Source organism: Piliocolobus tephrosceles, chromosome 14, assembly GCF_002776525.5.
Source record: "Piliocolobus tephrosceles isolate RC106 chromosome 14, ASM277652v3, whole genome shotgun sequence".
Lineage (NCBI taxonomy): Eukaryota > Metazoa > Chordata > Mammalia > Primates > Cercopithecidae > Piliocolobus > Piliocolobus tephrosceles.
In genome coordinates this window covers 61151718-61177675 of record NC_045447.1, presented here as the reverse complement: position 1 = coordinate 61177675, position 25958 = coordinate 61151718, and the positions used below count along the sequence as shown (strand labels likewise).

The 25958-nt window shown below is 42.0% G+C and overlaps 1 protein-coding gene across 1 annotated transcript in view; it reads left to right on the top strand.

Annotated features, from left to right (window-relative positions):
• ADAMTSL1 (ADAMTS like 1) overlaps nt 1-25958 on the top strand; it is a 437416-nt gene that overhangs the window by 310633 nt on the left and 100825 nt on the right. Inside the window, exons 17-20 of the mRNA XM_023190023.3 lie at nt 313-492; nt 5469-5622; nt 6501-7626; nt 25416-25543. Coding sequence (XP_023045791.2) covers nt 313-492; nt 5469-5622; nt 6501-7626; nt 25416-25543 — 1588 coding nt within the window. The remainder of the gene's footprint in view (nt 1-312; nt 493-5468; nt 5623-6500; nt 7627-25415; nt 25544-25958) is intronic.

Sequence of the window (25958 nt, the reverse complement as noted above, 5' to 3'; positions counted from 1 at the left end):
AAACCAGTTGTCTTGGATGGGGCTGCAAATCATAGTTCAGGAGCAACTTTCTAAGATTTAAAGGCCCCAGAAATTCCTGGATGCTCTAGTTAAATACCTGGGATTAAGTGGAGAGGGTAGATCTTGCTACAAAATTCATCTCAAAGAGAAGAAACAAAATCCTTTGGGCTGATTCCTGGTTTTTCTTCTTTTTCTGGGTTTTTTTTTTTTTTTTTTCTTCCTTTACTCTGCCAAACTAAGATAAGAATTAGCAGTCAGACAGACTGCCTTCCCATATTGGGTCTACTTTTTCTTCCTTCTTTCCTTCCCCAGTGTTCCAGAACGTGTGGTGGGGGTGTTCAGAAACGCGAGGTTCTTTGCAAGCAGCGTATGGCTGATGGCAGCTTCCTGGAGCTTCCCGAGACCTTCTGTTCAGCTTCAAAACCAGCCTCCCAGCAAGCATGCAAGAAAGATGACTGTCCCAGCGAGTGGCTTCTCTCAGACTGGACAGAGGTATGTATGTTCCTCAGGAGAGAATAAGAGAGACCCAAGTTGGAAAAGAAGGCTACCCAGACATATACATAGAAAAGGCAAGAAGAGAACAAAACAATTTCCTAATACTATGGAAGAGTATTTTTTTAAACCATATATACCATAGTGTGTAACTAGCTTTTAACGAGACTGCAGGGACCTGAGTTACATAGCCAGCCCTTACCCAATGATCGGAAGTTTAGAATTGTAAATGGGCTCCTCATGGAACAAAACCAGACCTCACTGGTGCTGTTTTGGCCCAGGATTCTTTTCCACACACTGGGTTCTTCTCCTTCTATCTCCACACAACACCCCCTCCTCCTGACCTCCCTGTACCTCTTACTCCCAGATGTTTCTAGTCTCTATTTAGGAAGGGCAAAGCCTCTGTAGCAAGTCTCTTCCAAGTTACTGGACAATAAAGGACATGATTTATTAGGAAAAGAAGGCCAAGGAAATCCTGCCTGTTTACTGTTAGTTTCCTGGCTCTAAAAAACTTCAACAGCTTCCCAGCAAGAGAATTTGATTTCCCTTGTAGTCCTGCACTTTGGGAAGTGATTGCTTCAGCATTCACCATTCCTGACTTTATCTCCTAAGTTAGAGACATACCTCTGACTAACCTATCTTTCTAAATAATGCCTCTTCTAATTCTAGTGTATGATAATTCATTTACACCTAGCTTCAAGTCCTTTGTTTTCAGCCGCTACCACTTCTTTGAGTTGCCTTCGACTTCTCCAGCTCCATAGGCCTGTGTGTCTTCCATGGAGAAGTCCCCCCAAAATTGTTGCCTCACAAGAAGATTTAGCCAAGAACAGAGTCACTAGACGCGAAGTGAAAATTTCTGTGAAGCCAGATTCAAGACCTTCCTCTTTCTAGCATATAAGCATTTGAATTTGCTTTCCTAACCCCACTGCCTTTTTTTTTTTTTTTTTTTTTTTTTTTGTATAGTATACAACTCACAAGAGGGAGCTGCTGCTGCTTGAAATACCTCACATAGATACTTGCTTACAGAGGGCAAAGTGGCCTGTGAAAATTCAGATCCAACTCTCCTCAACTTAGGTTCTTAGAATTCTTGCCCATATCTTATCAATCCACACAGAATTCCATGAGATGGTGCCTGCTAAGTGCATTGCAATTAAGAGTTAACTTACATTATCACAGGTTTTATAATTTGGCAGTAAAATTGCTTCTTGTGGTATCTGACACCAAATGTCTCAGAACATTTGGGGAATTTTTTTCTCATGCTTTAGAAAGAAATTCGATTTCTTTCTAAATTTGATTTCAAGATAAAAGTGAGTAAAATGAGCATGTGTACATTTGCGTGTGTGTGCATGTGCATGTTAGTGACAATTTTTCCTTGGGAATGTTGATTTGGGGTATGGCATTTGAAGAACACAGATGAATTTGCCAAGTGGCTCTAGATGAAAACATTCTATCAGTGGAGTATTAAAAAAGGAATTGCTCCCCTAAATCTATCAGGTGATAGTCTGCCGTGAGTGGGCTGCTGAGGAAGGGACTTGTGTGTGTTATAATTGTCTTCCTGTGTTCCTGGAGTTTGTGGTCTCTGAAGCATATGAGACACAGAAGATTCAGAAAAAGTTCTTTTCTGACTGCAGATTTGAGAGGTACCCTTGAGATTTTTGGACTGAGAAAAAGGTCCCATTGATACCATTAAGTACAGTAGGCCTTCAGAACAGTATCATGTGTTGTTAAGAGTTCAGACTCAAAGACAGGCAAACCTAGGTTCAAATCTTGACTCTGCCACTTACTGGCTGTATAACCTTGGGCTAATTATTTAACCTTTTTGGCTTTAGGTTGCTTATCTGTATAATGGAAATATAATAGTATCCATCATGTAGGTAGGGGCTGAAATTAACTATACTTTAATATATATTGCATGTAAAATACTTTGGCCTACTAAAAGTGAACCCTCAGGATTCTCTTCCATTTGGGTTCACTTGTCATGAGAAGGAAAGGAAATGAAAGGAAGCACTCAACCATGGCTGGCTGGGCCTGAGGCCACAGCTTAGGTCTCCTACAGGCTCTTCTGGTCTTCCTCAAGAGGAAGTTCTATTTTTGGAACTGGGAGGAGGTAGCCCTTATTCAAGGAATGTTGCTAGCTTCTGAGCTATCTGGGTTAATGAATGGAAATTCCAAACATTGGGGAGGGGCTGGGAATGGTGGGAAGTAATCCCTGAATTGCTGGGATTAAACTCAAACTGGTGCCATACTGAAGCGCTCCTGGAGGTGTTCACAAAGGCTCCACATTGGCCCTGTCATCCTGATGACCATTCCCCTGGCCCTCTGGCTGAGAGGAGATGCGCATTCCACACCTCCCATGAGACTGCCCTTGGAGAAGGGAAGACCCACATGATCTATGGATGTTTTTCATCCTTAGCTATCTTGGCTCAATCTCATGGTTACTGCACAGAATCCCATAGAGACAGAATTAAGCCAAAGTTTTAGACATTTCAAATAAAATTACTTACAGATTCTATTCTGGAAGTAAGACCTCTCAAAAGGCCATAATTCTTTTCTTTAAAAGAAACCCTCAATCTCCTGAAAGAGTTTGATATTAAATATTTTTAAACCCTATTTTATGGAAGTTGCTCCTTTCTCCCCCAAAAAACATTCTTTAAAAAGAATAATTTTAGAGCTAGAAGGAGCTTAAGAGATCCTATAGACTAATTACTTTGTTAAAAAATTAAGACCATAGAACCTTTATCAAATGAAATGTTGCTATGAAGCCAATAATCTTAAACAGATAAAATTGAGCTATTTTGGTTTAAGTGTGAGTAGGGGTCTCAGATCTCCAACGGCTGGGTCTCCTCACCACCTGAGAAGCCCCTGAATCACTTCCTCAACATAGTTATGGAACACAGCTTTAAAATCCCTGCTCTAGCTTAGCTTCCTTATTCCAGATATATGGAAATTGAAGCTAGCGAAAGAGCTAGACTTGACCAAAGTTATAACCTGGTCTTCTGACCTGAAACTCTGTTTTTATGTTTCTACTTAGCAGCCTTAAAACGACCATGCTCTTTTAAATTTTCAGGCTTCTTACTTCCATCCCACCTGATCTTGGATTTGGTGCTATCATTTACAATCAAATAAGGAATGGGTAGAATCTGGAACCCACAATTGTCAGGCTATAAAAGCAGTGGGTTTGATTCTCACCACTATCCTTTGCATCTTAAATTTCTTTCAGGGTGGCATATATCACAGCACATCACACAAAATAGTGTCACTTCAATATGTTAGCATATAACACTTGAAAATATAAGATCATTTTTTGTTTTTACTATCATTTTTCAAGTTAACATGGCACACTCCCACAGCCCTCGTTCAGGCAAGCCTGGAGATGACAGCCTCCTTCCCCGACGCCCTGCCTCCCATCCATCTCCTGCTTTCATCCCTTACCTACAATGTTGTCAGATTAACCTTCTCAAAACACCTCTTTCATCATGTCACCCCCTCTTTAGTGGCTTCCCACTGCCTTATGGACCAATCACAAACCTCTTGTCTGAAAATTAAAGGTCTCCAAAGTTTGGCCCCAAACTATCCCTCAAGCTCCTGACACTTACAACTTGAGCCCTCTGTTCTCTCAAACTGTTCTGTCCCATGCCTACCTTGGGACTCCTACACTGAACTCTTCTATCTTTTTTCTGGAAATTTCCCTGTCTCCCATCTGATCCCTGTTTCTCTGCATCCACCCAGACTCCAATCATCTTCAAGACCTTGGTGAGGAAATCCCTAGTGTACTATAAGCATTCAATTATTGTTAGCATTACTTTTACACTACTTTGTCTTCTAATTGTATGTTTTTACTAAATTCTGTAATTACAATTCTATAAACAGCCTTATTGAGGTATAATTTATATATCATAAACTTTGACTTAGCATGTTTTTAAGGTTTATCCATGTTTTAGCACATATAAGAACTATACTCCTTTTAATGGCTGGATAATATTCCACTGTAAAGATATGGCATATTTTGTTTCTTCATTCACCAGCTGATAGGCATTGGGTGATTTTCACTTTTGGCAATTATGAATCATACTGCTATGAGTGTTTGCACACAAGTCTTTGTGTGGATGTATGTCTTTGTCTCTCTTGGGTAGCTACCCAGGAGTAAAACTGCTAGGTCTCATGGTAAATTGACGTTTAACTTTGTAAGAAACTATTAATCTGTTTTCTAAAGACACTGTATCATTTTATTTTCCCACCAGTAATGAGTGAAACTACTAATTTTCCATATCCTCGCCAACACTTGTTGTCTTTTTTTTTTATTATTATGGCCATTCTAGTGGATATGAAGTAGTGTCTCATGGTGGTTTTGACTTATATTTCCCAAATGGACTATTTCATTTTAACAATGCATTTGGAATTTTCCCCTCATTTGAATGACAGCTCTTTGAGATTTGGAACTATCTTGCACATCTTTTCTTCATAACATCTAGCACTCTACCTTAGACAAAGTAGATTCATAACTGCCTTATGTTTGACACTAAAATATTGTCACTTATTTGTGAAGGAAGGAAAAAGGAATTAGCGATAACTGTCATTTCTATGGCATTTAAAATATATTATCTCACTTAATTCCCAGGCTTGCAAACTAAGCATAAGTGGAAACAAACTGAGAGAATTTAAGTAACTTGCCAACTAGTGAAATACTGAGCTGGGATTTAAACACTCTATAACTCTCTAACTCTGAAGCCCAGGCTATATAAGTAAAATAGATAAAAGGTCTTCAGGAAACCTCAGAGTAGAAAATCTTAGAGTGCCATATGTCTGTAAGATTGGCATGTCCTCCACACTGTGACCTCATAATTAGTATTTCTAGCTCAGTAGTTATTGCTTTTCCAAGCAACTTTTCTCATATTTTGATGAGTTTGAGAGTCTATTTAAAAATTAGCTTCTAGTTCCCTGAATGTATGTGCATTTGGCCTTTCTTTCTCCTCCAGTGTTCCACAAGCTGTGGGGAAGGCACCCAGACTCGAAGCGCCATTTGCCGAAAGATGCTGAAAACCGGCATCTCAACTGTTGTCAATTCTACCCTGTGCCCGCCCCTGCCTTTCTCTTCCTCCATCAGGCCCTGTATGCTGGCAACCTGTGCAAGTAAGTATGTCAGGGCTCTGGGAATGGGGAGATGAAACCCACACAGCAGCAGCTATAGCCACCACTTTGTGGCCTTCCCTAAACCCAAAACCGGTGGGAAATAGTGGGACAGTAGAACCCCATGGAGGGCTGCAGGCAGGAGAGCTCAGCTGGAAAGGGAAAAGGAATCTTAATTACACGTGGCCAGGCTGAATTCTCTTCTCCACTGGAAAAACAGTTTGCAGGGGGTAGAGCAAAGTTCACTTGCTGGCATACAGAGATCTGGAAGCTGGAGGCAGTGTATTACTAATGATGTCTAATGTTATCCACTCTGGGGTTTTAAACGACTCTAAACAGATCTGTTTAATATTACTCCCTAGAGCCGCAACACTTCTAGGCTCTCCTCACCATGTCCTTTAGGGCTCTGGTGCCTTGCAGGACCCAGAAGGCAAACATTTAGCGGAAGACATTCTCCCCTCTGTCCTCTGCCTTTTTATGACGTTGATTTCTTGTTTAAAAATTCTTTTAATGAGAGGAAATGGCTTTCCCCGGGGATCCCCCTCCATCTAGAACGCTGCATCTCAGCTTCTAGGGGCAACAAGGCCCAGCAGGGAGACACTGGGTTGCCCACTGCCTCTCATTAGTTCTGATTGTGGTGGCAGCTTGGTGGTCCACAGCTGGGAACGAGGCCCTCCCGAAAAACACAGGCAGTAAAGACTGGCCCCAGCCAAAATAAACCCTGAAGAATATTTTCTCTCCCGTCCCTCCGGCGCCTTCATCTCTTCTTCTCTTCTCCACTCTGGCCCTTTCCTTTGCCCCTCTCTCCTGGCTGCATCTCACCCTGGGTTTTCTCTCTCCCCACCTCTTTCTCTGTCCCTTTGGGTTCGCTCTCCTTCCAGGGCCCGGGCGGCCGTCCACGAAGCACAGCCCGCACATCGCGGCCGCCAGGAAGATCTACATCCAGACTCGCAGGCAGAGGAAGCTGCACTTCGTGGTGGGGGGCTTCGCCTACCTGCTCCCCAAGACGGCGGTGGTTCTGCGCTGCCCGGCGCGCAGGGTCCGCAAGCCCCTCATCACCTGGGAGAAGGACGGCCAGCACCTCATCAGCTCGACGCACGTTACGGTGGCCCCCTTCGGCTACCTCAAGATCCACCGCCTCAAGCCCTCAGATGCAGGCGTCTACACCTGCTCAGCGGGCCCGGCCCGGGAGCACTTTGTGATTAAGCTCATTGGAGGCAACCGCAAGCTCGTGGTCCGGCCTTTGAGCCCGAGAAGTGAGGAAGAGGCGCTCGTGGGGAGGAAGGCCGGCCCGAAGGAGGCCCTGCAGACCCACAAACACCAGAACGGGATCTTCTCCAACGGCAGCAAGGCGGAGAAGCGGGGCCTGGCCGCCAACCCGGGGAGCCGCTACGACGACCTCGTCTCCCGGCTGTTGGAGCAGGGCGGCTGGCCCGGAGAGCTGCTGGCCTCCTGGGAGGCGCAGGACTCCGCGGAAAGGAACGCGACCTCGGAGGAGGACCCGGGCGCGGAGCAAGCGCTCCTGCACCTGCCCTTCACCATGGTGACCGAGCAGCGGCGCCTGGACGACATCCTGGGGAACCTCTCCCAGCAGCCCGAGGAGCTGCGCGACCTCTACAGCAAGCACCTGGTGGCCCAGCTGGCCCAGGAGATCTTCCGCAGCCACCTGGAGCACCAGGACACGCTCCTGAAGCCCTCCGAGCGCAGGACTTCCCCCGTGGCTATCTCGCCTCATAAACACGTGTCTGGCTTCAGCAGTTCCCTGCGGACTTCCTCTGCCGGGGACGCCGGGGGAGGCTCTCGAAGGCCACACCGCAAACCCACCATTCTGCGCAAGATCTCAGCAGCCCAGCAGCTCTCAGCCTCGGAGGTGGTCACCCACCTGGGACAGACGGTGGCCCTGGCCAGCGGGACACTGAGTGTTCTTCTGCACTGTGAGGCCATCGGCCACCCAAGGCCTACCATCAGCTGGGCCAGGAATGGAGAAGAAGTTCAGTTCAGTGACAGGTGAGCCTGGTAGCTAACCTGGTCTTGGGAAGGAAGCAGGGGGCCACATCTGGCCCAAGTCACACTACTCACACGTTCTTCAAGGTATTTCCAGGAGTAGGACTTAGAGCTGGCCTCAGGGATCCCATCGTGGGGTCCAGGCCCTCTCTCAGCACTGATAGACTACTGGAGCAAAGACAAGCTATTTCATTTTTCTAAACTGTCCTCATCTTTATAAGGGAATAGCAACATTGCCTACCCACCCCCATCCCTGTAGGATCCCAAAGATAAATGAGATACTCTCTGGATAGCTTTGAACTTCTGGCAGAAAGACATCATTCCAGGCCAAGGCATTATTATGTTACTACTCTGTAAGATGAACCATGGAAAAGCTTTGACACTGGAACACTGTCTGTGTGTGTGTGGTCCCCCAGGGCTGGGCAGAGAAAGAAGCCAGCACCTGCTGTTTCCCATGGGTGAACCCATCTTGTGTCTGGGCTGGACAAGGCTGTTTGTTCCAGAAAGCTTTTATTCCCAGTTGGACCTGTGATTAATTATCCTTATATCTCCTGTTGTCTCTGTTTTGATGTATCATTATCAGGATGACAACATGTATCATTTCCTAGTCTCTTTGGGTCATAGCCATTCATAATGTAGAATCAATAGTGGTAGTAGAATTAATAATATTTTTTACCACTACCTGTGCCACACTTTGTACATATTTTGTCTCTTTTAATCTTTACAGGGGCCTTGGCAATGAAGATAGTTGTCATTAACTGATTAGTGACTATCTGCCAGGCAAATGTAAATGCTTTATGTGTTTTATCTCACTGAATAGAAGTGGATACAGTTTTTATCCACACTTTATAGAAGAGGAAACACATAAAGTTAAGTAATTTACTAAAGGTTGTATTTATTAGGTGGCAGAGCTATGATATGTAACAAAGAAGGAACTTCCCTATGGGTAGTCACTTTAAAGCATCACGAAATCATAGTCCTCTAGTCTAGATTCCTCATTTTAACCTTTTATCTTCTCAGAATCCAAGCATAATGCTCTTTTCATTAAGTCTACATCTAAATGTTATTGTTTGACTAATCGTCTTCTCTGGCTTGCTAGCTTTTGGTAAGGAAGGAAAGAAGCCAGCATTTATTCCAGGCACTATGCCAGGTTTATTTATAAGTAACTGCATGTTTTATTCTAACAGTCAATCCACAAGATTGACATTATCCTCCAGTTTTATGTAGAAAACTAAGGTTCAGCAGCTCACCCAAGATCACATTTTAGTAAGAGCTCAAACAAGCATTCAGTATTTGATTTTGATTCCAAGAAGTTTATTTGATTCCAAGAAGGAGTTCTGTCTACTCTTCCGAGACTTGGTGAATAGATGTATAGTAACTTTTGTCCATCCCGCACACATCATTTTTTGCCTTTGAAATGTCAGTAATACTGCCTCTCAGCCTTAGTACTTTTAGACCAAATAGCTTTGATAACGATACTAAGTATTATTTCTTTATGCTCCAACTGTATGCCAGACATAGTGCTCAATGCTTTAAAGGCATTATCTTGCTTAATTTTCCCTCAAAATCGTAGGAACTAGTAGGTACAATTGTAGTTACCATATCTAGATAGAAAGCTGAGGGACAGATGTTGGAGCCACATAGAAACACTGGAAATAGTCTGAACACAGGCAGCATGCCCCAGAGCTTGTGCTTTTAACCTGCCCCTCTGTCCGTGCCCTCCAGCCCCCACCACTCATACTTTCCTTGATCAGCTTCACTGCTGTTATCCCTGTCGTTTTCTCCAAAAATCCTTATAACATGGTTGCAAAGATTTCAGTCAAGCCCTTTGAGATCACTGAGTGGCAGCTCCAGTGTCTGATCCCAGGGTGACGAGGGGTGGCCTGATACTCAGGTGGGTGGTGCCCTGCAACTCCGTCCTCTCAGTGCACTTGCTGTACCTATTAACCGCTATCATGCCCTCTCCTCTATCAGCCAGTCAGTTTATCAAGTGTAGCTACAACGTTTTATTTCTATCCCCTGGGCCTATTGCCTGGGATTGGTACTATTGGGATTGAAGGGAATCACAGTTGGCATGAGGGAAAAGATAGAAATTAACATCTCCCTACTTCCTCCTAAAAAGCTGTGGAACAAGACAGGGCAATGGGAAAGGGTCATCAGGACTCTACTCAGCCTTTGCCTGCAGGGGAGAACATTGAGCCCCTGGCTTAGAGGTCCTGACAATTTCTTTGAGTGTTGGAGACTTTTTATGAAAACCAAGGCCCATGGCCCATCTAGGTCACCTGGTGACTGCAGGAATGATGTGGAAGGAGGTAGACAAGCATGGGGGGCGTCCAATCTGATCTTGCCAAGGCCCTTCACTTTTCACGGTCTTAGTCTCTTCATTTCAGAAATGAGGAGACGGTACCATATCATCTCCGAGGTCCCTCCTGCCTCCTTCCCTCATTTACAGAAGGCACGGAAGGTTAAAGCCCATATGCTGATGGGAGAACCTTGACCACAGTAACTTCCAAAGTTGTGGCACAAGTTGTTTCTAAATGCTCCACAAACAGGCTCAGTGATCACATGAGTTTGAGAAGGGCAAACTTAAAGCTAAACAGATGTATGTACTGCTGGATTTTATGTCTATTTTTTTAATATCACACTTGATTTTTTATTATAAAAGTAATAAAAGGGCCATAAAATAATTCAAATAATATCTAAATCTATAAAAAGTGCAAGCCTCCCTCTTCCCCGCAATGCTCCCAGAGGCTATCATTCTTAATAATTTGGTATACATCCTTTTAGAATGTTTATATATTTTACTGTATTACATAAAAAGCATATATGCACACATAGGATTTGGGTTTTTTAATAGGATATTAGTCATGTTCAGAAATGTGACTTTGTTTTTACTTAACAGCATGTCTATGAGATGTTTTCATAATAGTATGTAGTGGTCTATATTACCTTTTTTAACAGCTGATTACTGTTCCTGAATGCATTTAACTATCCCCCAACTGAAAATTATTTGGAATTTTTCTTTTTATTTTACTCTTTTAAGCATTCCAATGTGTGTTGTGACTTTCCAAGTGGACAATACAGTATGCTGTGTTTTCAAAGTTCTCCTTTAATCACTGAACAATTTTTTTGGCTTAGTAATCTGAGGAACACCAATAATTCTTGAAATAGCACTTAGGAAACACACTTTGGCCCTTTTAATTTTTGCCTTAATGGGCATTGAGAGTCTAACCCCAATGGCTTTAAGATGGAGAAGGTTCAGTGGTATCTTGCTAGAAACAGACGTGGCAGCCAGGTGCTAAGAACACTAAAGCACTGGGCCTAGGCGAGCAGAGGGCAAGTCCTGGATCCTCCATCATCCAGGACATCATTCTAGGGGAGGGTAGCACTAAGAGGGTAAGAGGGAAGATACCTGAGAGGCAGGAACAAACAGTTTTTGCCACCATCAAATTTTTTCTTTTTCTGGATCTAGCCTTTACTAAGCGTTTCAATGCAAGTTAATGGCATGTGGTAGGAAAAAATAGATTTCCATTTTTGATCTTTCACATAATTTTTCCATTTTTCTTGGCTTCTCAATAAGAAATATGGCTGGAGCTTAGTTTTCTATATCTTTCAAGTTCTGTTTAAGAAAAGAGTGACTGTATCTGCACAGAGCATGCAGGAGGCACAGAGCTGCCATTAGGACAGCTGCGCTGTGGGCTGTTGGTGACCTTTCCTGTGTTGGGTTTCATTGCTTGTCATCATTACTATGTCTGGTGGTGGTTCAGAAATGCTCATTTATTTTCAAACAGAAGTGCTGAAATGCCCAGTGTTACAGTTCAGTTAGTCTGTTTTTGCTAAAGGCCCAAATCTACCTTCTGAATATCTGCAAGATTCAGCTGTGTGTTGGTCTGTGGGACTTTGCAGTTTGTTAAAGTATACTCCAAATAGTATGAGCCAGCAAGATAGGTCCAGGTCAGGAAAAAGTGAGAGAAGTCTGTTGCTTCTTTGCTTGTAAATATTCCAAAATTTGATTTGAAAGAAATTAGTTTTAGAAAAGAATCACTAACAATTCTGATACTACTGTGTCTCATCATTTATATAACTTACTAGTTGAAAGTCACATGGTTCTTAGAAATGCATGTCAACTGAAACAGTCGTTTACAGGGTGTCCTTAGTGTGTTATGACTGCCTGGTTCATCATAATCCCTACTTCCTTTTTCCTTTATTCTGCAAACAGTCTCATGTCTACTCTAAGCCAGACTCTGTGTTAGATACTAGGGATGGAGGAAAAGAAGATTCATTTCCTGTTGATGAAGTTCAAAGCCCATTTTGGGAGCCAGAGGAGTAAATGTAGTATTATAAGTGCTAGGAGAGGGGTATGCATATTTATTCATGGCTTAAGTATTTACTAACCTAACTATAATATACCAGGTATACATCGACTTGCTGGAAATATTGTGATAAAGGAAACATATGTTCCCTTGGAGTTTACATGCATTTGGAGTTCTGCTCAAATGGCACATATTGGAGAGGCCTTCCTTGTCACTGTATCTAAAAAAGCACCCCTCATCATTGTCTATCCTTTTAACTCTATTTAGATAATTTTATCATTCTCTGATGTATTATATAAATATTTGTTGATTGCCTTTCCACAAGGCTAAAGACTTTCTTTACTGCTGTATCTCCAGTAACTGGCACCAAACGTATTAAATAACAGTGAATGAATTAACAAATGAATGGAGCAAGGCAACAAACACATAAAAGTAAGCAAGAAAAATATCAGGTGGTGATAAGTGTCAGGCAGAAAATTAAAATGGGTGTGATAAGAGAATGATTTGGTGACTGCTTTAGATGGGTGTGCTAATGAGATTACACCCAAGATCTATCTGAATGATGACCAGTGCCCAGCACTGTGCTGTGAGGAGGAAGAACGCTCCTGGACAAGGGAAAGGCAGTGCAAAAACCCTAAAGTGACAATGACTTTGTGTTGAAAGAACTCAAAAGAAGTCCATTTGGCTGTAGTAAGGGAGGCAAAAGGTAGAGGTGGTATGGGATGAGGTTGTGAGGGTAACTGGAGACCAAGGGAAGGGGTTCGAGTTTTAGTCTGAGTACCACAGGAAGAATTGGGAGGATGTTAAGCAGGAAAGTGACATGATCTGGTTTGCATTTTGCAGATTCACATGGGCTAACTTGTGGCATGTGGATTGTAGAGGCGCATGTTTGGAAGTTGGGGGCTGGTAAGGAGCCATTGCAGTAGCCCCTACAATGCTATTGATCTTTACTGGGCTTTAGATACGTTAAGATGACAAATAAGGCAAGAACGCTTCTCTCCAGACACTGAGAAACCCTCAAGTGCTGGTGTAGGATGAAATAACTTAGGACCCCAGTTTGTATTGAACTCCAACTGGTAAAATACTTCTCTTTTAAGCTTTTAAAAGTAGATTGAAGAGGGGTTCAGAAATCCAACGTTATTAATTACCAGGTGCTTGTTAGAATGCAGACTCCCATATCCTCCCCTATCATTAGAAACTCTTTCTGCAGTAGGGACCCGTAATTTGGATTTAAACAAGCCCCACAGGTGACTCTGAAGCCGGATTCAGGGATCACTTTGAAGAAGCACAGGTTTGCTTTGTCCACTCTAGATTATCGCAGCAGCTTCCTAATTCTCTATTTGTCTTCTTTAGACCAGGGGTTGGCAAATTACAGCCAGTGGCTTTAACATTTTTTAAAGGATTGTTAAGAATGGCTTTTAAAGGGTTATTAAAAGAGCCAATGAAATTGAGCACGGAGCTGTTAGGTTAACTTGCTCAAGGTCTCACACTTAGTAAGTGGTAGAGCTGGGATTTGAAACCAGGCATGTAAAGGGTTATTAAAAGAATGACTTTTACATTTTTAAAAGGTTATTAAAAACAAAAAAGTATAATATACAACAAAAACTACAGGTGGCCCTCAAAGCCTAAAATATTTACTATCCGTCCCTTTACAGAGAAGTTTACTGCCTCCTGCTGTAGACCGTTCACCATGCTACTGCCAGAGCATCTTTCTAGCAAACCTGTCCATGCTGCTTTCATGCTTACAAATTCTTTGACTTGTCATCACCTGAGGATAAGGTCCAGATGCCTTGGCTTTTATCATTTGACATCCACTTATCTCTCTAGCTTCATCTCTTACCATATCCTTGCCCTCATAGAACTGAGCTCTGCCCTTCAGCAGTACACAAATACTTGCTGTTCACAAATGTGCATGGGGCCTTCTCACACACTTTGTCTGGCTAACTCCTGCCCTTCCTTACAGGAAGCCTATCCCCAAAGCCAGGTCACATGACCCCCACCATGAACCACATAGTGCCCTATGCATAATACTCTCTCAGCCTTACCATTGTGTATTAAAATTAGCTGTTAGTGTTTCTAGAGTTTGTTATTCATCCTCGAGGGCCTATATTTAAGAATGTGTCTTATTTTCTCCATAATTCTAAGAACGTGACAGACACTCAACAAATAAAAAACTGAATGAATAAACAAAGGAATGAATAGTTGGATGCCCACGATTAGGAGGAAGGTTTTCTTCTTTTCAGGAGGCTGTGGTCTGCATGGTTTTTCATAATCTGAATTTCCAGTCTCTAATATGCCTTTGTGGCAGAGTTCCAGAGTGATACTTGCTCCTAACTAAACATTTCTGCCTTGCCTGTATGTTCTTCACCAAGGAAGTTTCAGGAAACCCTTAGATTCTGTGACACAACTGTGCAATTTGAAAAGCACTGCTGTAGTGTAAGTACAGAGAGTAATCTCCTGTCACATCCTATCTCCCATCACATCCAAGCCAGTAGAGAAATCATCAGGCTCATCATCACAGGTAACATTTATAGAGCACTTACAATGAGCTTCAGGTGTTCATTTATCCTCACAATAACCCTTTGAAGTTACTATCCCAATTTTACAGATATTGGAGTTGAAGCACGGAGATATTAAATTAACTTGCTCAAAGTCTCACACTTAAAAAGTAATGGAGCTGGGGTCAGGCACAGTGGCTCACGCCTGTAATCCCAGCACTTTGGGAATCTGAGGCAGGCAGATCACAAGGTCAAGAGATCGAATCCATCCTGGCCTAACTGGTGAAACCCCGTCTCTACTAAAAATAAAAAAATTAGCTGGGCATGGTGGTGCATGCCTGTAGTCCCAGCTACTTGGGAGGCTGAGACAGGAGAATCACTTAAACCTGGGAGGTGGAGGTTGCAGTGAGCCGATATTGCACCACTGCACTCCAGCCTAGGTGACACAGCGAGACTCCATCTCAAAAAAAAAAAAAGTAATGGAGCTGGAATTTGAATCCAAGGCAGTCTGGCTTTTTGAACTATTTCTTGTTATCGATTATAACTTTAGTTGAATACAGGGACTTGCCACTGTTTTATAAGAAGACCACTGGGGTTGACTAGACCCAGCATAAATTAATATTCAGTATTCCAGCCAACTGGCTTCCAGCTCCTGAGGCTTTTGTTTTTATTTTGGCATAACTGCTTTAAAGATAGCCTTTTCTTCTGATAGCTCTACCTTTATATATACACATGTATATGCAAATATGCACTAAATTAGGCACTCAATAAACATTACAATTGCTACATTTGTGTGTGTCTGTGACTGCGTATGTTTACGGTGTTGATGGCTCAGGCACATGTGTGGTTAGAGACCTAGACCACAGGCAATATGAAGCTAAACTGTTCCTCGCTTTCAGTCATTCTATATAAACACTGAGCACACATTTGGAGATGAGACTCAGGCAAAAGCTAACTCCAATCTGCTTTTGGATAAAGTATAACACCCCTAGCCAAAGAATCTGGTAAATTATCCTTCTCTACATCTAATACCAGGAGGCTCATGTAATATGGACAAATATATGTTCAGTATTCCTACGTCTGAATCCGGTTCTAGAAACAATACCTGGAAGGACAGTGCTGACTTCCTTATAGAAAAGAAAAGCCAGATTCTGCAAAATTCGCACTGCAGGTTGGATTACCAAATTAGGAAAAATTACTGGATGAGGATTGATCTTTCCCCCAAGAAAGACCTAAATACTGCTGATAGCACCACACTGTCAGGGAAGGCCTTGCTTACCACTTAACACTACTGGACCAGAAGTAACCCAATATCACACATTCCTCATAGTTCAGCTGATACAAGTCTGTAAGCTTTTAGGTAAGACTTTCTTTTCTTTTCAAAAGGAATGCAGGTGAACGTAAAGAATAATACGAAACTAGATGCTTGAAGAAAATACTTATTTCTTCCTATGGGTGGGAGGTCACTCCCAAGTGATACTCCACTTAACATGGAATCCTAGGGAAATGGCTAAGTCTAAGCAGTTTCAGCCTTTTAATCCCTAAGCCTGTTCTGTTTTCCTTCTCTTCTGGGCCTAGGTGTTCCCAGCTTATCCTCCCCACCCCCTTCAGTCAGAGGAGCAACCTGATGACACATCAGTTAACACAAAGGGCAGCCCACGGTGGTAGGAGACAGTAAGGCTGGAATCAGAGCAACTTTGGCACAAATCGCAGTTCTGCCACTTAGTATTGTGAGTCTACTTTTATCTATCTGAACCTTGGTTTTCTTATTAGTTAAATTAAAATGATACTAATACAATCAGGCACTTTTATTCTGCCCTTCAGACTAGCAGGAGTGCAAAGAACAGAAATAATGTCTGTAACGTGCCTGACACACACACAATGGATACTCATTTGTCAGTATGCAAAATCGTTGTCATTTAGACATGGGGCCATTGTATCACACTATCTTCCAGGACATCTCAAACTAAGAAGCTTCACTCTTATTTGAGGACCATCTAGGCAGTTGTTCAAAGAGTTGGGTTAGCAAGGTTTCTAGGAAAACCGCATGATGGAGTTATCTGCCTAAATCCAGGCATCATGAGGGGATGTTGACATTCTACTGACAATTTTTGCTATCATCTCTGAGCTGATAGGAAAGTGAAATCTAGAGCCTATAAATGATTATATTTCCCAGAAAGCTTTGTACAGTGTTCCAAAGTGGTGTTGGATAGGAGATGAATTAAGGCATATTTGGAAGTCTTTAACTTGGGCAACACAGAGTTTCAGCAGATGGAAACTTCTCAGAATGGAAGTGAGGATCAGATGGGAAATTCCTCCAGGGTCAATTTCAGAACCATAGTTGTGAATAATCCTCTATGTAAAAGTCATAAGCACATGAAATACAGTTTCCAAGTTTGTAGATAATATAAAAACTAGAAGCAGGGAAGATAGGGAAGGAAAAATAAGCTCATTTCAGTTTGGTTTGGCTTGTTTCCCTTATAGAGCTAAAGGAAATGGAGATGACAAATGTTTTTCTCAGTTGAAAAGTATAAGAATAGCAAGCCAGAGAAAAAAGAACCATCCCAGTAAATACATAAGCCGCAGCAAAAGAAAAGTATTGAGTGTCAACGCAGTGGTCACAGAAATGACCATCATGAATCATGCAGGTGAAGAGCACTGGAGGATAGTAGACAACCAGTGACAACCAGACAGCACTAGTGAGGCTTAGAGTCAGGCACAGTCTATTCCCTGAAATGCTAGGGGATCTCCAGAGATCCCCCTAGCAGTTAGTTTACTCTTCCTGGAAGAGTGGTCCTAGCACATGGCAGAGTTCCAGAAAAGTGGTTAACTGTTTTGGTATAAATAAGGATGTCACTGAGATAAACCAGAAATGAAAATTTTTCCATGTTATATGCCAGAAGTCAGCGAACTTTTCTAGTAAAGGGCCAAATAGTAAACATTTTAGGATTTGCAGGCATCAGGAGTAAGGAATGACCTTTGACTATTCTTAAACTGACTGTATTCAGCTCTGCCATTATAGTGTGAGAGCAGCCATAGATAATACTTCAATCCATATGGTAGTGTTCCAATACAACTTTATTTATAATAAAAGCAAGTGGTAATTGGCTGCAGTTTGAGGACCCCTATCCCAAGTGGATAGGAAATCCAGTCAGTCATTTCATGCAGAGGTTTGTAATTTGAAATGAGTTACCTAGCAAGCAGATAAAATACACATATTAGCAAATTCAAGACTCTATGAACTTCTGAAAGAGAAGGAAGTTAAAGGGTCTGGCAAAAAGAAGAAGACCAGGGTTAAGAATGTGTGGTCAGGTGGCCTTTCCCATTCCAAAAATATTTTCTATACTTCCATCTGAGCAAATCATGAAGCTTCTGGCATTAAATAACTTTTAGTTGGCAATCACATTAAAAACAGTAAAGGTTAAAAAAAGTTGCCCTAGCCAAATGGTGATATGAAACTCTTCATGAACCTCAAATCTGTTGCCCAAAATTTTTGTACAAAATAAAATTCCCCCTTGCAAGCCTCTGGGCTACTATAATTTTTGGTTTCAGAAAAATAATCCTGCTCATGGAGGAATTCTCACAGCATTCCTTTTGCCTCCCATTTGAAAGTATCTAAAATCCAGAATATTTTTTAGTGATTGTCCATTTCCCAAAGTAACTACAAATCTTGACGTTAATCACCCCCCCACTGAAAATGAGGCCAAACCATATGCCTGCCAACTAGGCCCCAGTCGATTCCTGGATGCTGTCAGTTTGAGAACAATCAAAGGTCATTCCTTAAGCCTGATGCCACCATGTACTAGCTGAGCAAATTGCTTCTGTGACCTTTTGCCTCCTCTCTAAAATGGAAAAATAACATCAATCTAGTAACATGGTAGTAAGAATTCAATAATATAAAGCTTATACATTTGCCTATAAATACTAGCACCCACTCCCACTTTGTGGTAGATTCCATTATCCTAATCTAAGGAATCCCTAAGCAGAAAGACACTCATTTTAGGTTAAGGAAAAGACCTCACCATCTGGTCCTATAAATAGGAATTTGGGGCTAAGGTTCTTTGCACAAACTTTGCTTACTTGCTCCTGGGTTCACTGTTTTCCGGCTCTAACTGTTTTGCTCTTGTTTGTATTCCTTTCTGAAATTGCAGAATTCTGGCTTTTTTTATTCTTTCTAGTGTTCTAAAATTTCAGTATTTGGTTAATGGTGTTAATACAGTTATGGAAATAACTAGTTATCCTTATTCAGAGATTCCTGAGCCAAGAATAGAATTAAGGTAGTTGCCAACCCAACGTGCCACGTGGCCTCAGTTCTCTGCTCCTCTTTCCTGCTCCCTGGTCCCATGCACAGCAAACCCCTTGTTCCCTTTCTATACACCCGATTTATGGTTTTTTCATTGAAAGCTCTGTATTTCTCATTTCCCCATGTCTTCACAACATCTAGAATTTATAAGCCCTGGCATGAAGAGTGAATGGTAATGATCATGGCGATGTTAACTGTGACAAAATCATAATCATCTACATTTCTTTGGTTTTTCCTACATGCCAGGCACTTTTCTGTGTCCTTTAAATACGTTAGCTTATACAGAATAATCACAACCACCCTAGGTAGGTACTATCATTCTCATTTTATAAATAAGGAAACTGTCACTGAGAAGTTAAGTAAATTACTTGCCCAAGGCTACAGAGCTAAGTGGCAGAGCAGGGATTTGATCCCATCATTAATGGCTCCGGAGTCTGTTCTCTCAACCACCGTCCGCTATGCTATACTGTGGATATGATCATTTTCAGCCCCGTTGCTTTGAAGGTAACCAAATGAGTATTCATTGTGTATTTATTTAGTGTGCTAGCCCTATGCTGAATACTGAAGACAGAACTATGGATGAGATAATAATTTACAGTCTCACTGAAGAAATGAGACACTGTTGATTGAAAGACTTTGTAGTGGAGTTTTAACAACTAGATCAGGAAGTGGACAGATTCTTGTGTAGTATAGCAGCATGAGAAAATAGAACTAGAACTTGTTCTTAAGGGAGGGGGAAGAGGAGGAGCCTGTCTTTAGCCCCAAGCTAATGACAAGGAGAGTCAAAGAGGCCATCTTGACTAGAGTGACAAGTTTGTATTGGGATGTGGGGCAGATAAGTTTGAAAAGATGAGGAAGCTACTGTTTTTTTTTTTTTTTTTTTTTTTTTTTTTTTTTGAGACGGAGTCTCACTCTGTCGCCCAGGCTGGAGTGCAGTGGCGCAATCTCGGCTCACTGCAAGCTCTGCCTCCCAGGTTTACGCCATTCTCCTGCCTCAGCCTCCCGAGTAGCTGGGACTACAGGTGCCCACCATCTCACCCGGCTAGTTTTTTTTTTTTTGTATTTTTTAGTAGAGACGGGGTTTCACCGTGTAGGCCAGGATGGTCGCCATCTCCTGACCTCGTGATCCACCCGTCTCAGCCTCCCAAAGTGCTGGGATTACAGGCTTGAGCCACCACGCCCGGCCTCTGGAAGCTACTGTTTTACAGAGAAAGGATACATCCATAATTTCCAGCTTCCAGTCCTGTGTTGAGACCTAAAATAGGTTTAGGAAAGCGTACCAGTCAGAATGAGAGGCCCGAGGTGGCACAACAACATATCCCAGGTCGTAGATGGACATTTCTCTACCCACAACCTAAATATTTTGTCTGACAACTAGAAATTCCAAGGAGGTTACTTAGGTTATGTGTACCATCAAAAAAAAAAAAATCATTTATTAGCTTTATCTGGTGTTTAAACTGAGACCTTTTTACTTGCAAAACAGTAAGAATGAGTTTATATACTCTTCTATGAGATCTTCACAAGAACACTCTTGAGGTCAGTATTAACCTGAATTTATAGAAGAAACTTAAAGCCTCACACAATTGAATGACTTGCCCAAGACCACCACGTGACTCTAGACTGGAGTCCGAGTCTCTTGGCTCCAATTTGGGAAGTCTTCCCCTCCACAAGGCAGCTCCTCATAGCTGGGCATGGAGATCAATTTGAGAAGTAGGTTCACACAAGACAGTGGTGTTCACAGTTCAGCCAAAGATCCAGAGGACCCCATGATGCCGGCCTACTCACAGAACTTCTAGAGACTTTTCCTTTATACACCCGGAGCCGCCTTTATTTCAAAGAAGAGCCCTTAAGCACAGAGGAAATGATTTAGCCTGAAAGAGATTATACTTGGTCGAAATGGCCCATGAGCATTTTGTCCATATCTTATTCTCATGCATGACAAGGATTTTTACTTATGTACCAAAAACAATTTCTTGCACCCTCTCAGCTGGTCCTTAATTTATAGGATGCTTGTGAAGGCGTATTGTCACATAGAAGCTTACAAATGAAGGCCCCCAGAAAAACAAAACTGCTCCTTCATTTTCTGGCTAAAAATAGGGTCAAATAAGTAAAGTAATAAGTTTTAGGCTAGAAAACTGAAAAGGAAGTGGGGTACACGTCTGGGAGGAAGGCAGGGAGTATTGATATACCTAACATGACCAAATCACCACTTGCTGTGTAGGTCTTAATTGTACCCATTCTATGTCCCCACATCCTCTGATTCCATAAATTCCAAAACAGCTCCAAAGGAATCCTATTGGTTTTGTTTGGAAAGCAGCCCTATGTTTCTCTGACTGCTCATTCTAAAGCAAGCCTATCAAATTTGGAAACTAAATATAAGCTGACAGAAATCAGCTACTAGCAAATTAAGCTAAATTAATAGAGTAGACTCCTGAAATACGAAGAAAATATTTTTTTCCACGAATCTTTCTCTCTAGTTGCCAGGCTAGGTGAACTGAAGCAAGCCTCCGTCTCTGCAGCAAGCCCTTTCCTTTGCCTGGTGGTGCTTCCCAGAGAGCCCTGCATGGGACCCCCCCTCTGGAACTACTGCTCCACCTAGTGGCAGCCTTGAAGCCTTCATCTACCAATTTTATGGGCGTATTGTATGTATAATAACAGGAGTGAAATCCTCCCCTATCCCTGAAAGGACTTATGCCTTAGTGGATTATAAGAGAAAGGGAAATAACATCCAAAGGGGCCAAATGTACAAAGAACACACTGTGGGCAGCTTTCTAATTACAAGAAGAAAACATGACTGAACAGTTGAGTCTTATGGTGGTCCCAAAGGGATTATAGGGTGGGGGAAAAAAGTGCTGGACCAAAAACAAGAAATTCTACTTCAAGTCCTGACTCTGCCCCCAAATAACTATGTGCCCTTGAGCTAGACAGTTCCATTTTATAAATATAAGTCACTTTTATAAGTATACACAATAAGTGAGAAATTCAGGCTTTCTCCCATGTAGATTTTGTCTTAAGACAATATTTAAGACTGTTTTTATGAAAGTGAATACTACAGTTTCTCTATCTTTGTATACATCGTTTATGGAATAATAGACTATACAAATGCTAAATCTCATGATCTACACGTCACCCTTTCCATTGCCGCTACTCCTGTTCTAGTTCACATCCTTAAAACTCTGTGCCCTCTGTGATGGATCACCTCCCTTCCTTTCATCAGCCTTGTAGGAATTCTTTTCCAGGCTTCAGACATGGGCAGAAAGCATGGTGGCTTACTTAGTGCCTGGAGAAACCGGTGTAACTACAAAAACTAACCCCCACCTAAAAATAAACGGGCCAGGGTAGGAGAGGTTTACATCCTCTGCCTGAAATCAGACAGGTGCGGTAGTTGTATGCAAAAAAAAAAAAAAAATGATTCTAATATGGAGATCTAATAAGTTGCCTGGGGGAAACTGGCCAATATCATGTGTCCCTCTCACTCCTTCCTCACAATTTCCTCATCCTTCCTCCCCGCTCACGGTTAATTTGCCATTCAGAGTGTACATTACCAAGAAAAGAGTTATCGGAAATACCAAAAGAGGATCTAGAAATTCATTATATACCCCAGTTTAACAATTCCCTCTGATGAGCATGAAAACGTACTTCAGCTGGGTTTTAGAAGTTGGTAAACTGAAATAGAGGAAGGTGAAGAGATTTGCCAATGGCTATTACTTAAATCATAGTGGGACCAAAACAAAGTTCAGAAGAACTATCTTCTGGCCTCCTGCTGTGAGTGTCCAAGAACCCTTTTCTGCAGGGACAAGAGAGATGTTTCCAGTGTCAGGGAGCCAGCTACCCCAATGGGTTTGGGAACTTAGCATATTTTAATTTCTACCTTTGCCATGTGGTGAAAATAATGATTTACTGAGTTCCGTCATTCTCAGTTCTATTGAAACTTGACTAAGCCTACTTTCATTATGAGTTAGAATTTTTGTGAAGCATAAATATTCCTGGGACATCATAAAGATTTAAATCGTAAAGTTGATTTTTAATTTTCTAATCTAAAACAGCCTGAACACCTGAAGAGACTTAGCAATGATATTACATTATGTTGCATCTTGTAAGATTCCTTTAGGAAACAGTCATACGATGATCTGAAATATTGTATGGCTTACCAAAGATAAGTAAAGTGTATAGTCATCTTTCTTTTAATAGCTTCTTTGAAATAAACTAACATGTAATTGTTTGAGAAAAAAGCACCTAATGTTTGATGGATGAGTGAATGAATGGGTAGATAAGCTATAACACAATCTCTCAGTGAATGAATGGGTGGATGAGCTATATCACAAGCTCTCAGAGGCTTCCTTTCATCCCTCACAATGTTTCAGCTCTAGTTCAATGCCACAAAACTTGAGTGTCTCCAGTAATAGTGGTGATGGTCTGGAATAGCACTAAATCAAGCACAAATCATCCAGAAACTTCCCTTTAACTAAGGTATCTATTTCCTTCCCCATTTTACTAGAGCTGCCCATATATAACTCGATTGATTGATGGAAGCCTCACTTCTACTTCCTGCCTTTCCTCTGACAGAAAAGGAGGTAAGAATAAGCAATGCAGTAGGCCCAAGGCTAAAAGCCGAGCTGAGAAGATCTCATTCACTGCCAGACTGTCACCCACCTCAGAATAATTGACAGCTGATTAGAAGTGGTGCTCAACTGCAAATATCATAGAGCCTGAAGAGACCCAGCAAGGGAAACAGTGAGGAAAGAATTGTATAGTGGGAGAGTGTTGCTGGAGCAGATCTGACTTCCAGGCTTAATCTTACCACAGAGTCTTATGGGTTCTCCCGACCTTTCTGTTTCCCCACCCTCTCACTGTCTTGAAAAACAACCCCTATTAACTGCTTACCTCCTAGGGATGGATGCTAGCATAATATTGGGTGAACAGTTTTTTGAAGCTTTTGAAACTAGGGAGGTTAAAAAATCACAAAGCTAGAAATGACTGGCTTCAGGATCCCCAAAACTGGCTACTGAGCCATTTCTGTGCTGTCAAATGAACTGTCAACCTAAAGCACCTGCCAGGTCTAGGCACCGGATCTCTGAGCTTCTCTGCTGTTCCCCCAACCCTTCTAGATTCCCTCCTCCACATACACATTCCAGTTATCAGCCACCCTCACTAAGTCACCAAGACATCAGGTTCAAGTCATCGTTAATCATTAATTAAGCTGGCATGATGTTACATGTACTTTCTAGAAATGACATAAATCTAGAAGAGAAAAAACAGACTTGGATGGAGTGGATTTGAAGCTCACTATAGGCACTCACAGTTTGATTCTTTTAAGTCTTTTCAGATTAAAAAAAAAAAAAAGTCTAAAGTAGACTGATTATTCTGGAATTTTCTCTCCATGACCTTGAAGGGCAAGTTTTGACTTTATTCTACCGGGAACCTACTCTACAGAGAGTCCCCTGTAGCAGTGGGGAAAATAAAAGCAATAAATAAGACCTGAAGAGGATCATATGAACCCAGGAGTTCAAGGCAGCCTGGGCAATTTGGCAAGACCCTATCTCTACACAAAATTTAAAACTTAGCGGGGAATGGTAGTGCGTGCCTGTGGTCTCAGCTACACAGGAGGCAGAGGTGGGAGGACTGCTTGAACCCAGGAGTTCAAGACTGCAGTGAGCTGTGTTTGTGCCTCTGCACTCCTGGGTGACAGAGCAAGACCCTGTCTCACAAAAAAAAAAAAAAAAAAAACCTGAGTTTTGTGCCTTATAATATTTATAACTAAATAAAGACAATAAATGTATATATGACTACACCGGGGCTGTGACACATAGAATTTCCTGCAAATATATGTGTAAGATCCTCTCATCAATATGCAATTCTTGGCTTTTTCTCTCCTACCTGCAAACCTGAACAGATGTCTGTCTGGTTGTTTGTTTTTTGTTTGTTTGTTTGTTTTGAGACAGAGCCATGCTCTGTGTCCCAAGCTAGAGTACAGTGGGGCAAGTTCAGCTCACTACAACCTCTGCCCCCCATGTTCAAGTGATTCTCTCACCTCAGCCTCCCAAGTAGCTGGGATTATAGGCATACACCCCCATGCCCAGATAATTTTATTTTTTTGTAGTTTTAGTAGAGATGGAGCTTTGCCATGTTGGCCAGGCTGGTCTTGAACTCCTGGCCTCAGGTGATTTGCCTGCCTCAGCCTCCCAAAGTGCTGGGATTACAGGCATGAGACACGGTGTCTGCCCAAGATATCTTTCTTCATCTCTGGAAGCCCTATGTTCTTTCTATCATCCAAGCAAGCTCCACTTCTCTTTGTAACCTTGCTTTTTCCTTAATGAGCCTTCCCCAAATCTATCTGTGCCATTTGTTCTAGCGTCCCCCCTTTCCCTAGACATCTGTGTGTGTTATATGTATTTGGTGCACATATGTTGTCTGGTCCAGCTGGTAGCATTTAGATCAAGTAATCCACAGGCTGCAAAAGCAATGAGAAACTTCCTTATTTGAGATCACTACCACAGTCACATTAATCAAAGAGGCAAGAGAGCCCAGGTTCTTGATTGTCCTTGTAGCTGGTTTGTCTCTGTTGTTAAAACAGGGTTCTGCATACATCCTGAGGTTGCTTCCTGCCTTACCAATATTGAATGCCAAAAAGGAGTCAACTGACTTGACCAGGTCTATATTTCTTTTCTGTTGCTCCAGGATTCTTCTACAGCCAGATGATTCCTTACAGATCTTGGCACCAGTGGAAGCAGATGTGGGTTTCTACACTTGCAATGCCACCAATGCCTTGGGATACGATTCTGTCTCCATTGCTGTCACATTAGCAGGTAACCCAAAAATCCCTGTTCTGTTCATTTCATAAACGTTTATTGAATGAGTGCCTACAGTGTGTCAAACAGGCCCAGAGACGCATACATAAAGGAGACTGAGATTCCATCTTCAGGGAGTTTGTAATCTATAATTACAATGGCAGTGTAGTATGAGGTAGAATGAAGTGCTATAACTGATAACCAAATAGTATGCAAGGACACTACATTCCTGCCAGGAGGTCTTAGAGTTGCAGTGAGTGGAATTTTGATAAGAGACAGGGATATTTCATGCAGAAGGAATAATGTGAGCAAAGGTGGTGTGTGCAAATAAGTAGCATGTTGGAACATGAATTGTGAATTATGATCACTGAAGACTCTTTTGGATCCTGTCATCTCCTTGTTCCACCTGTTGCAAGAAAGACTATGACCCTTA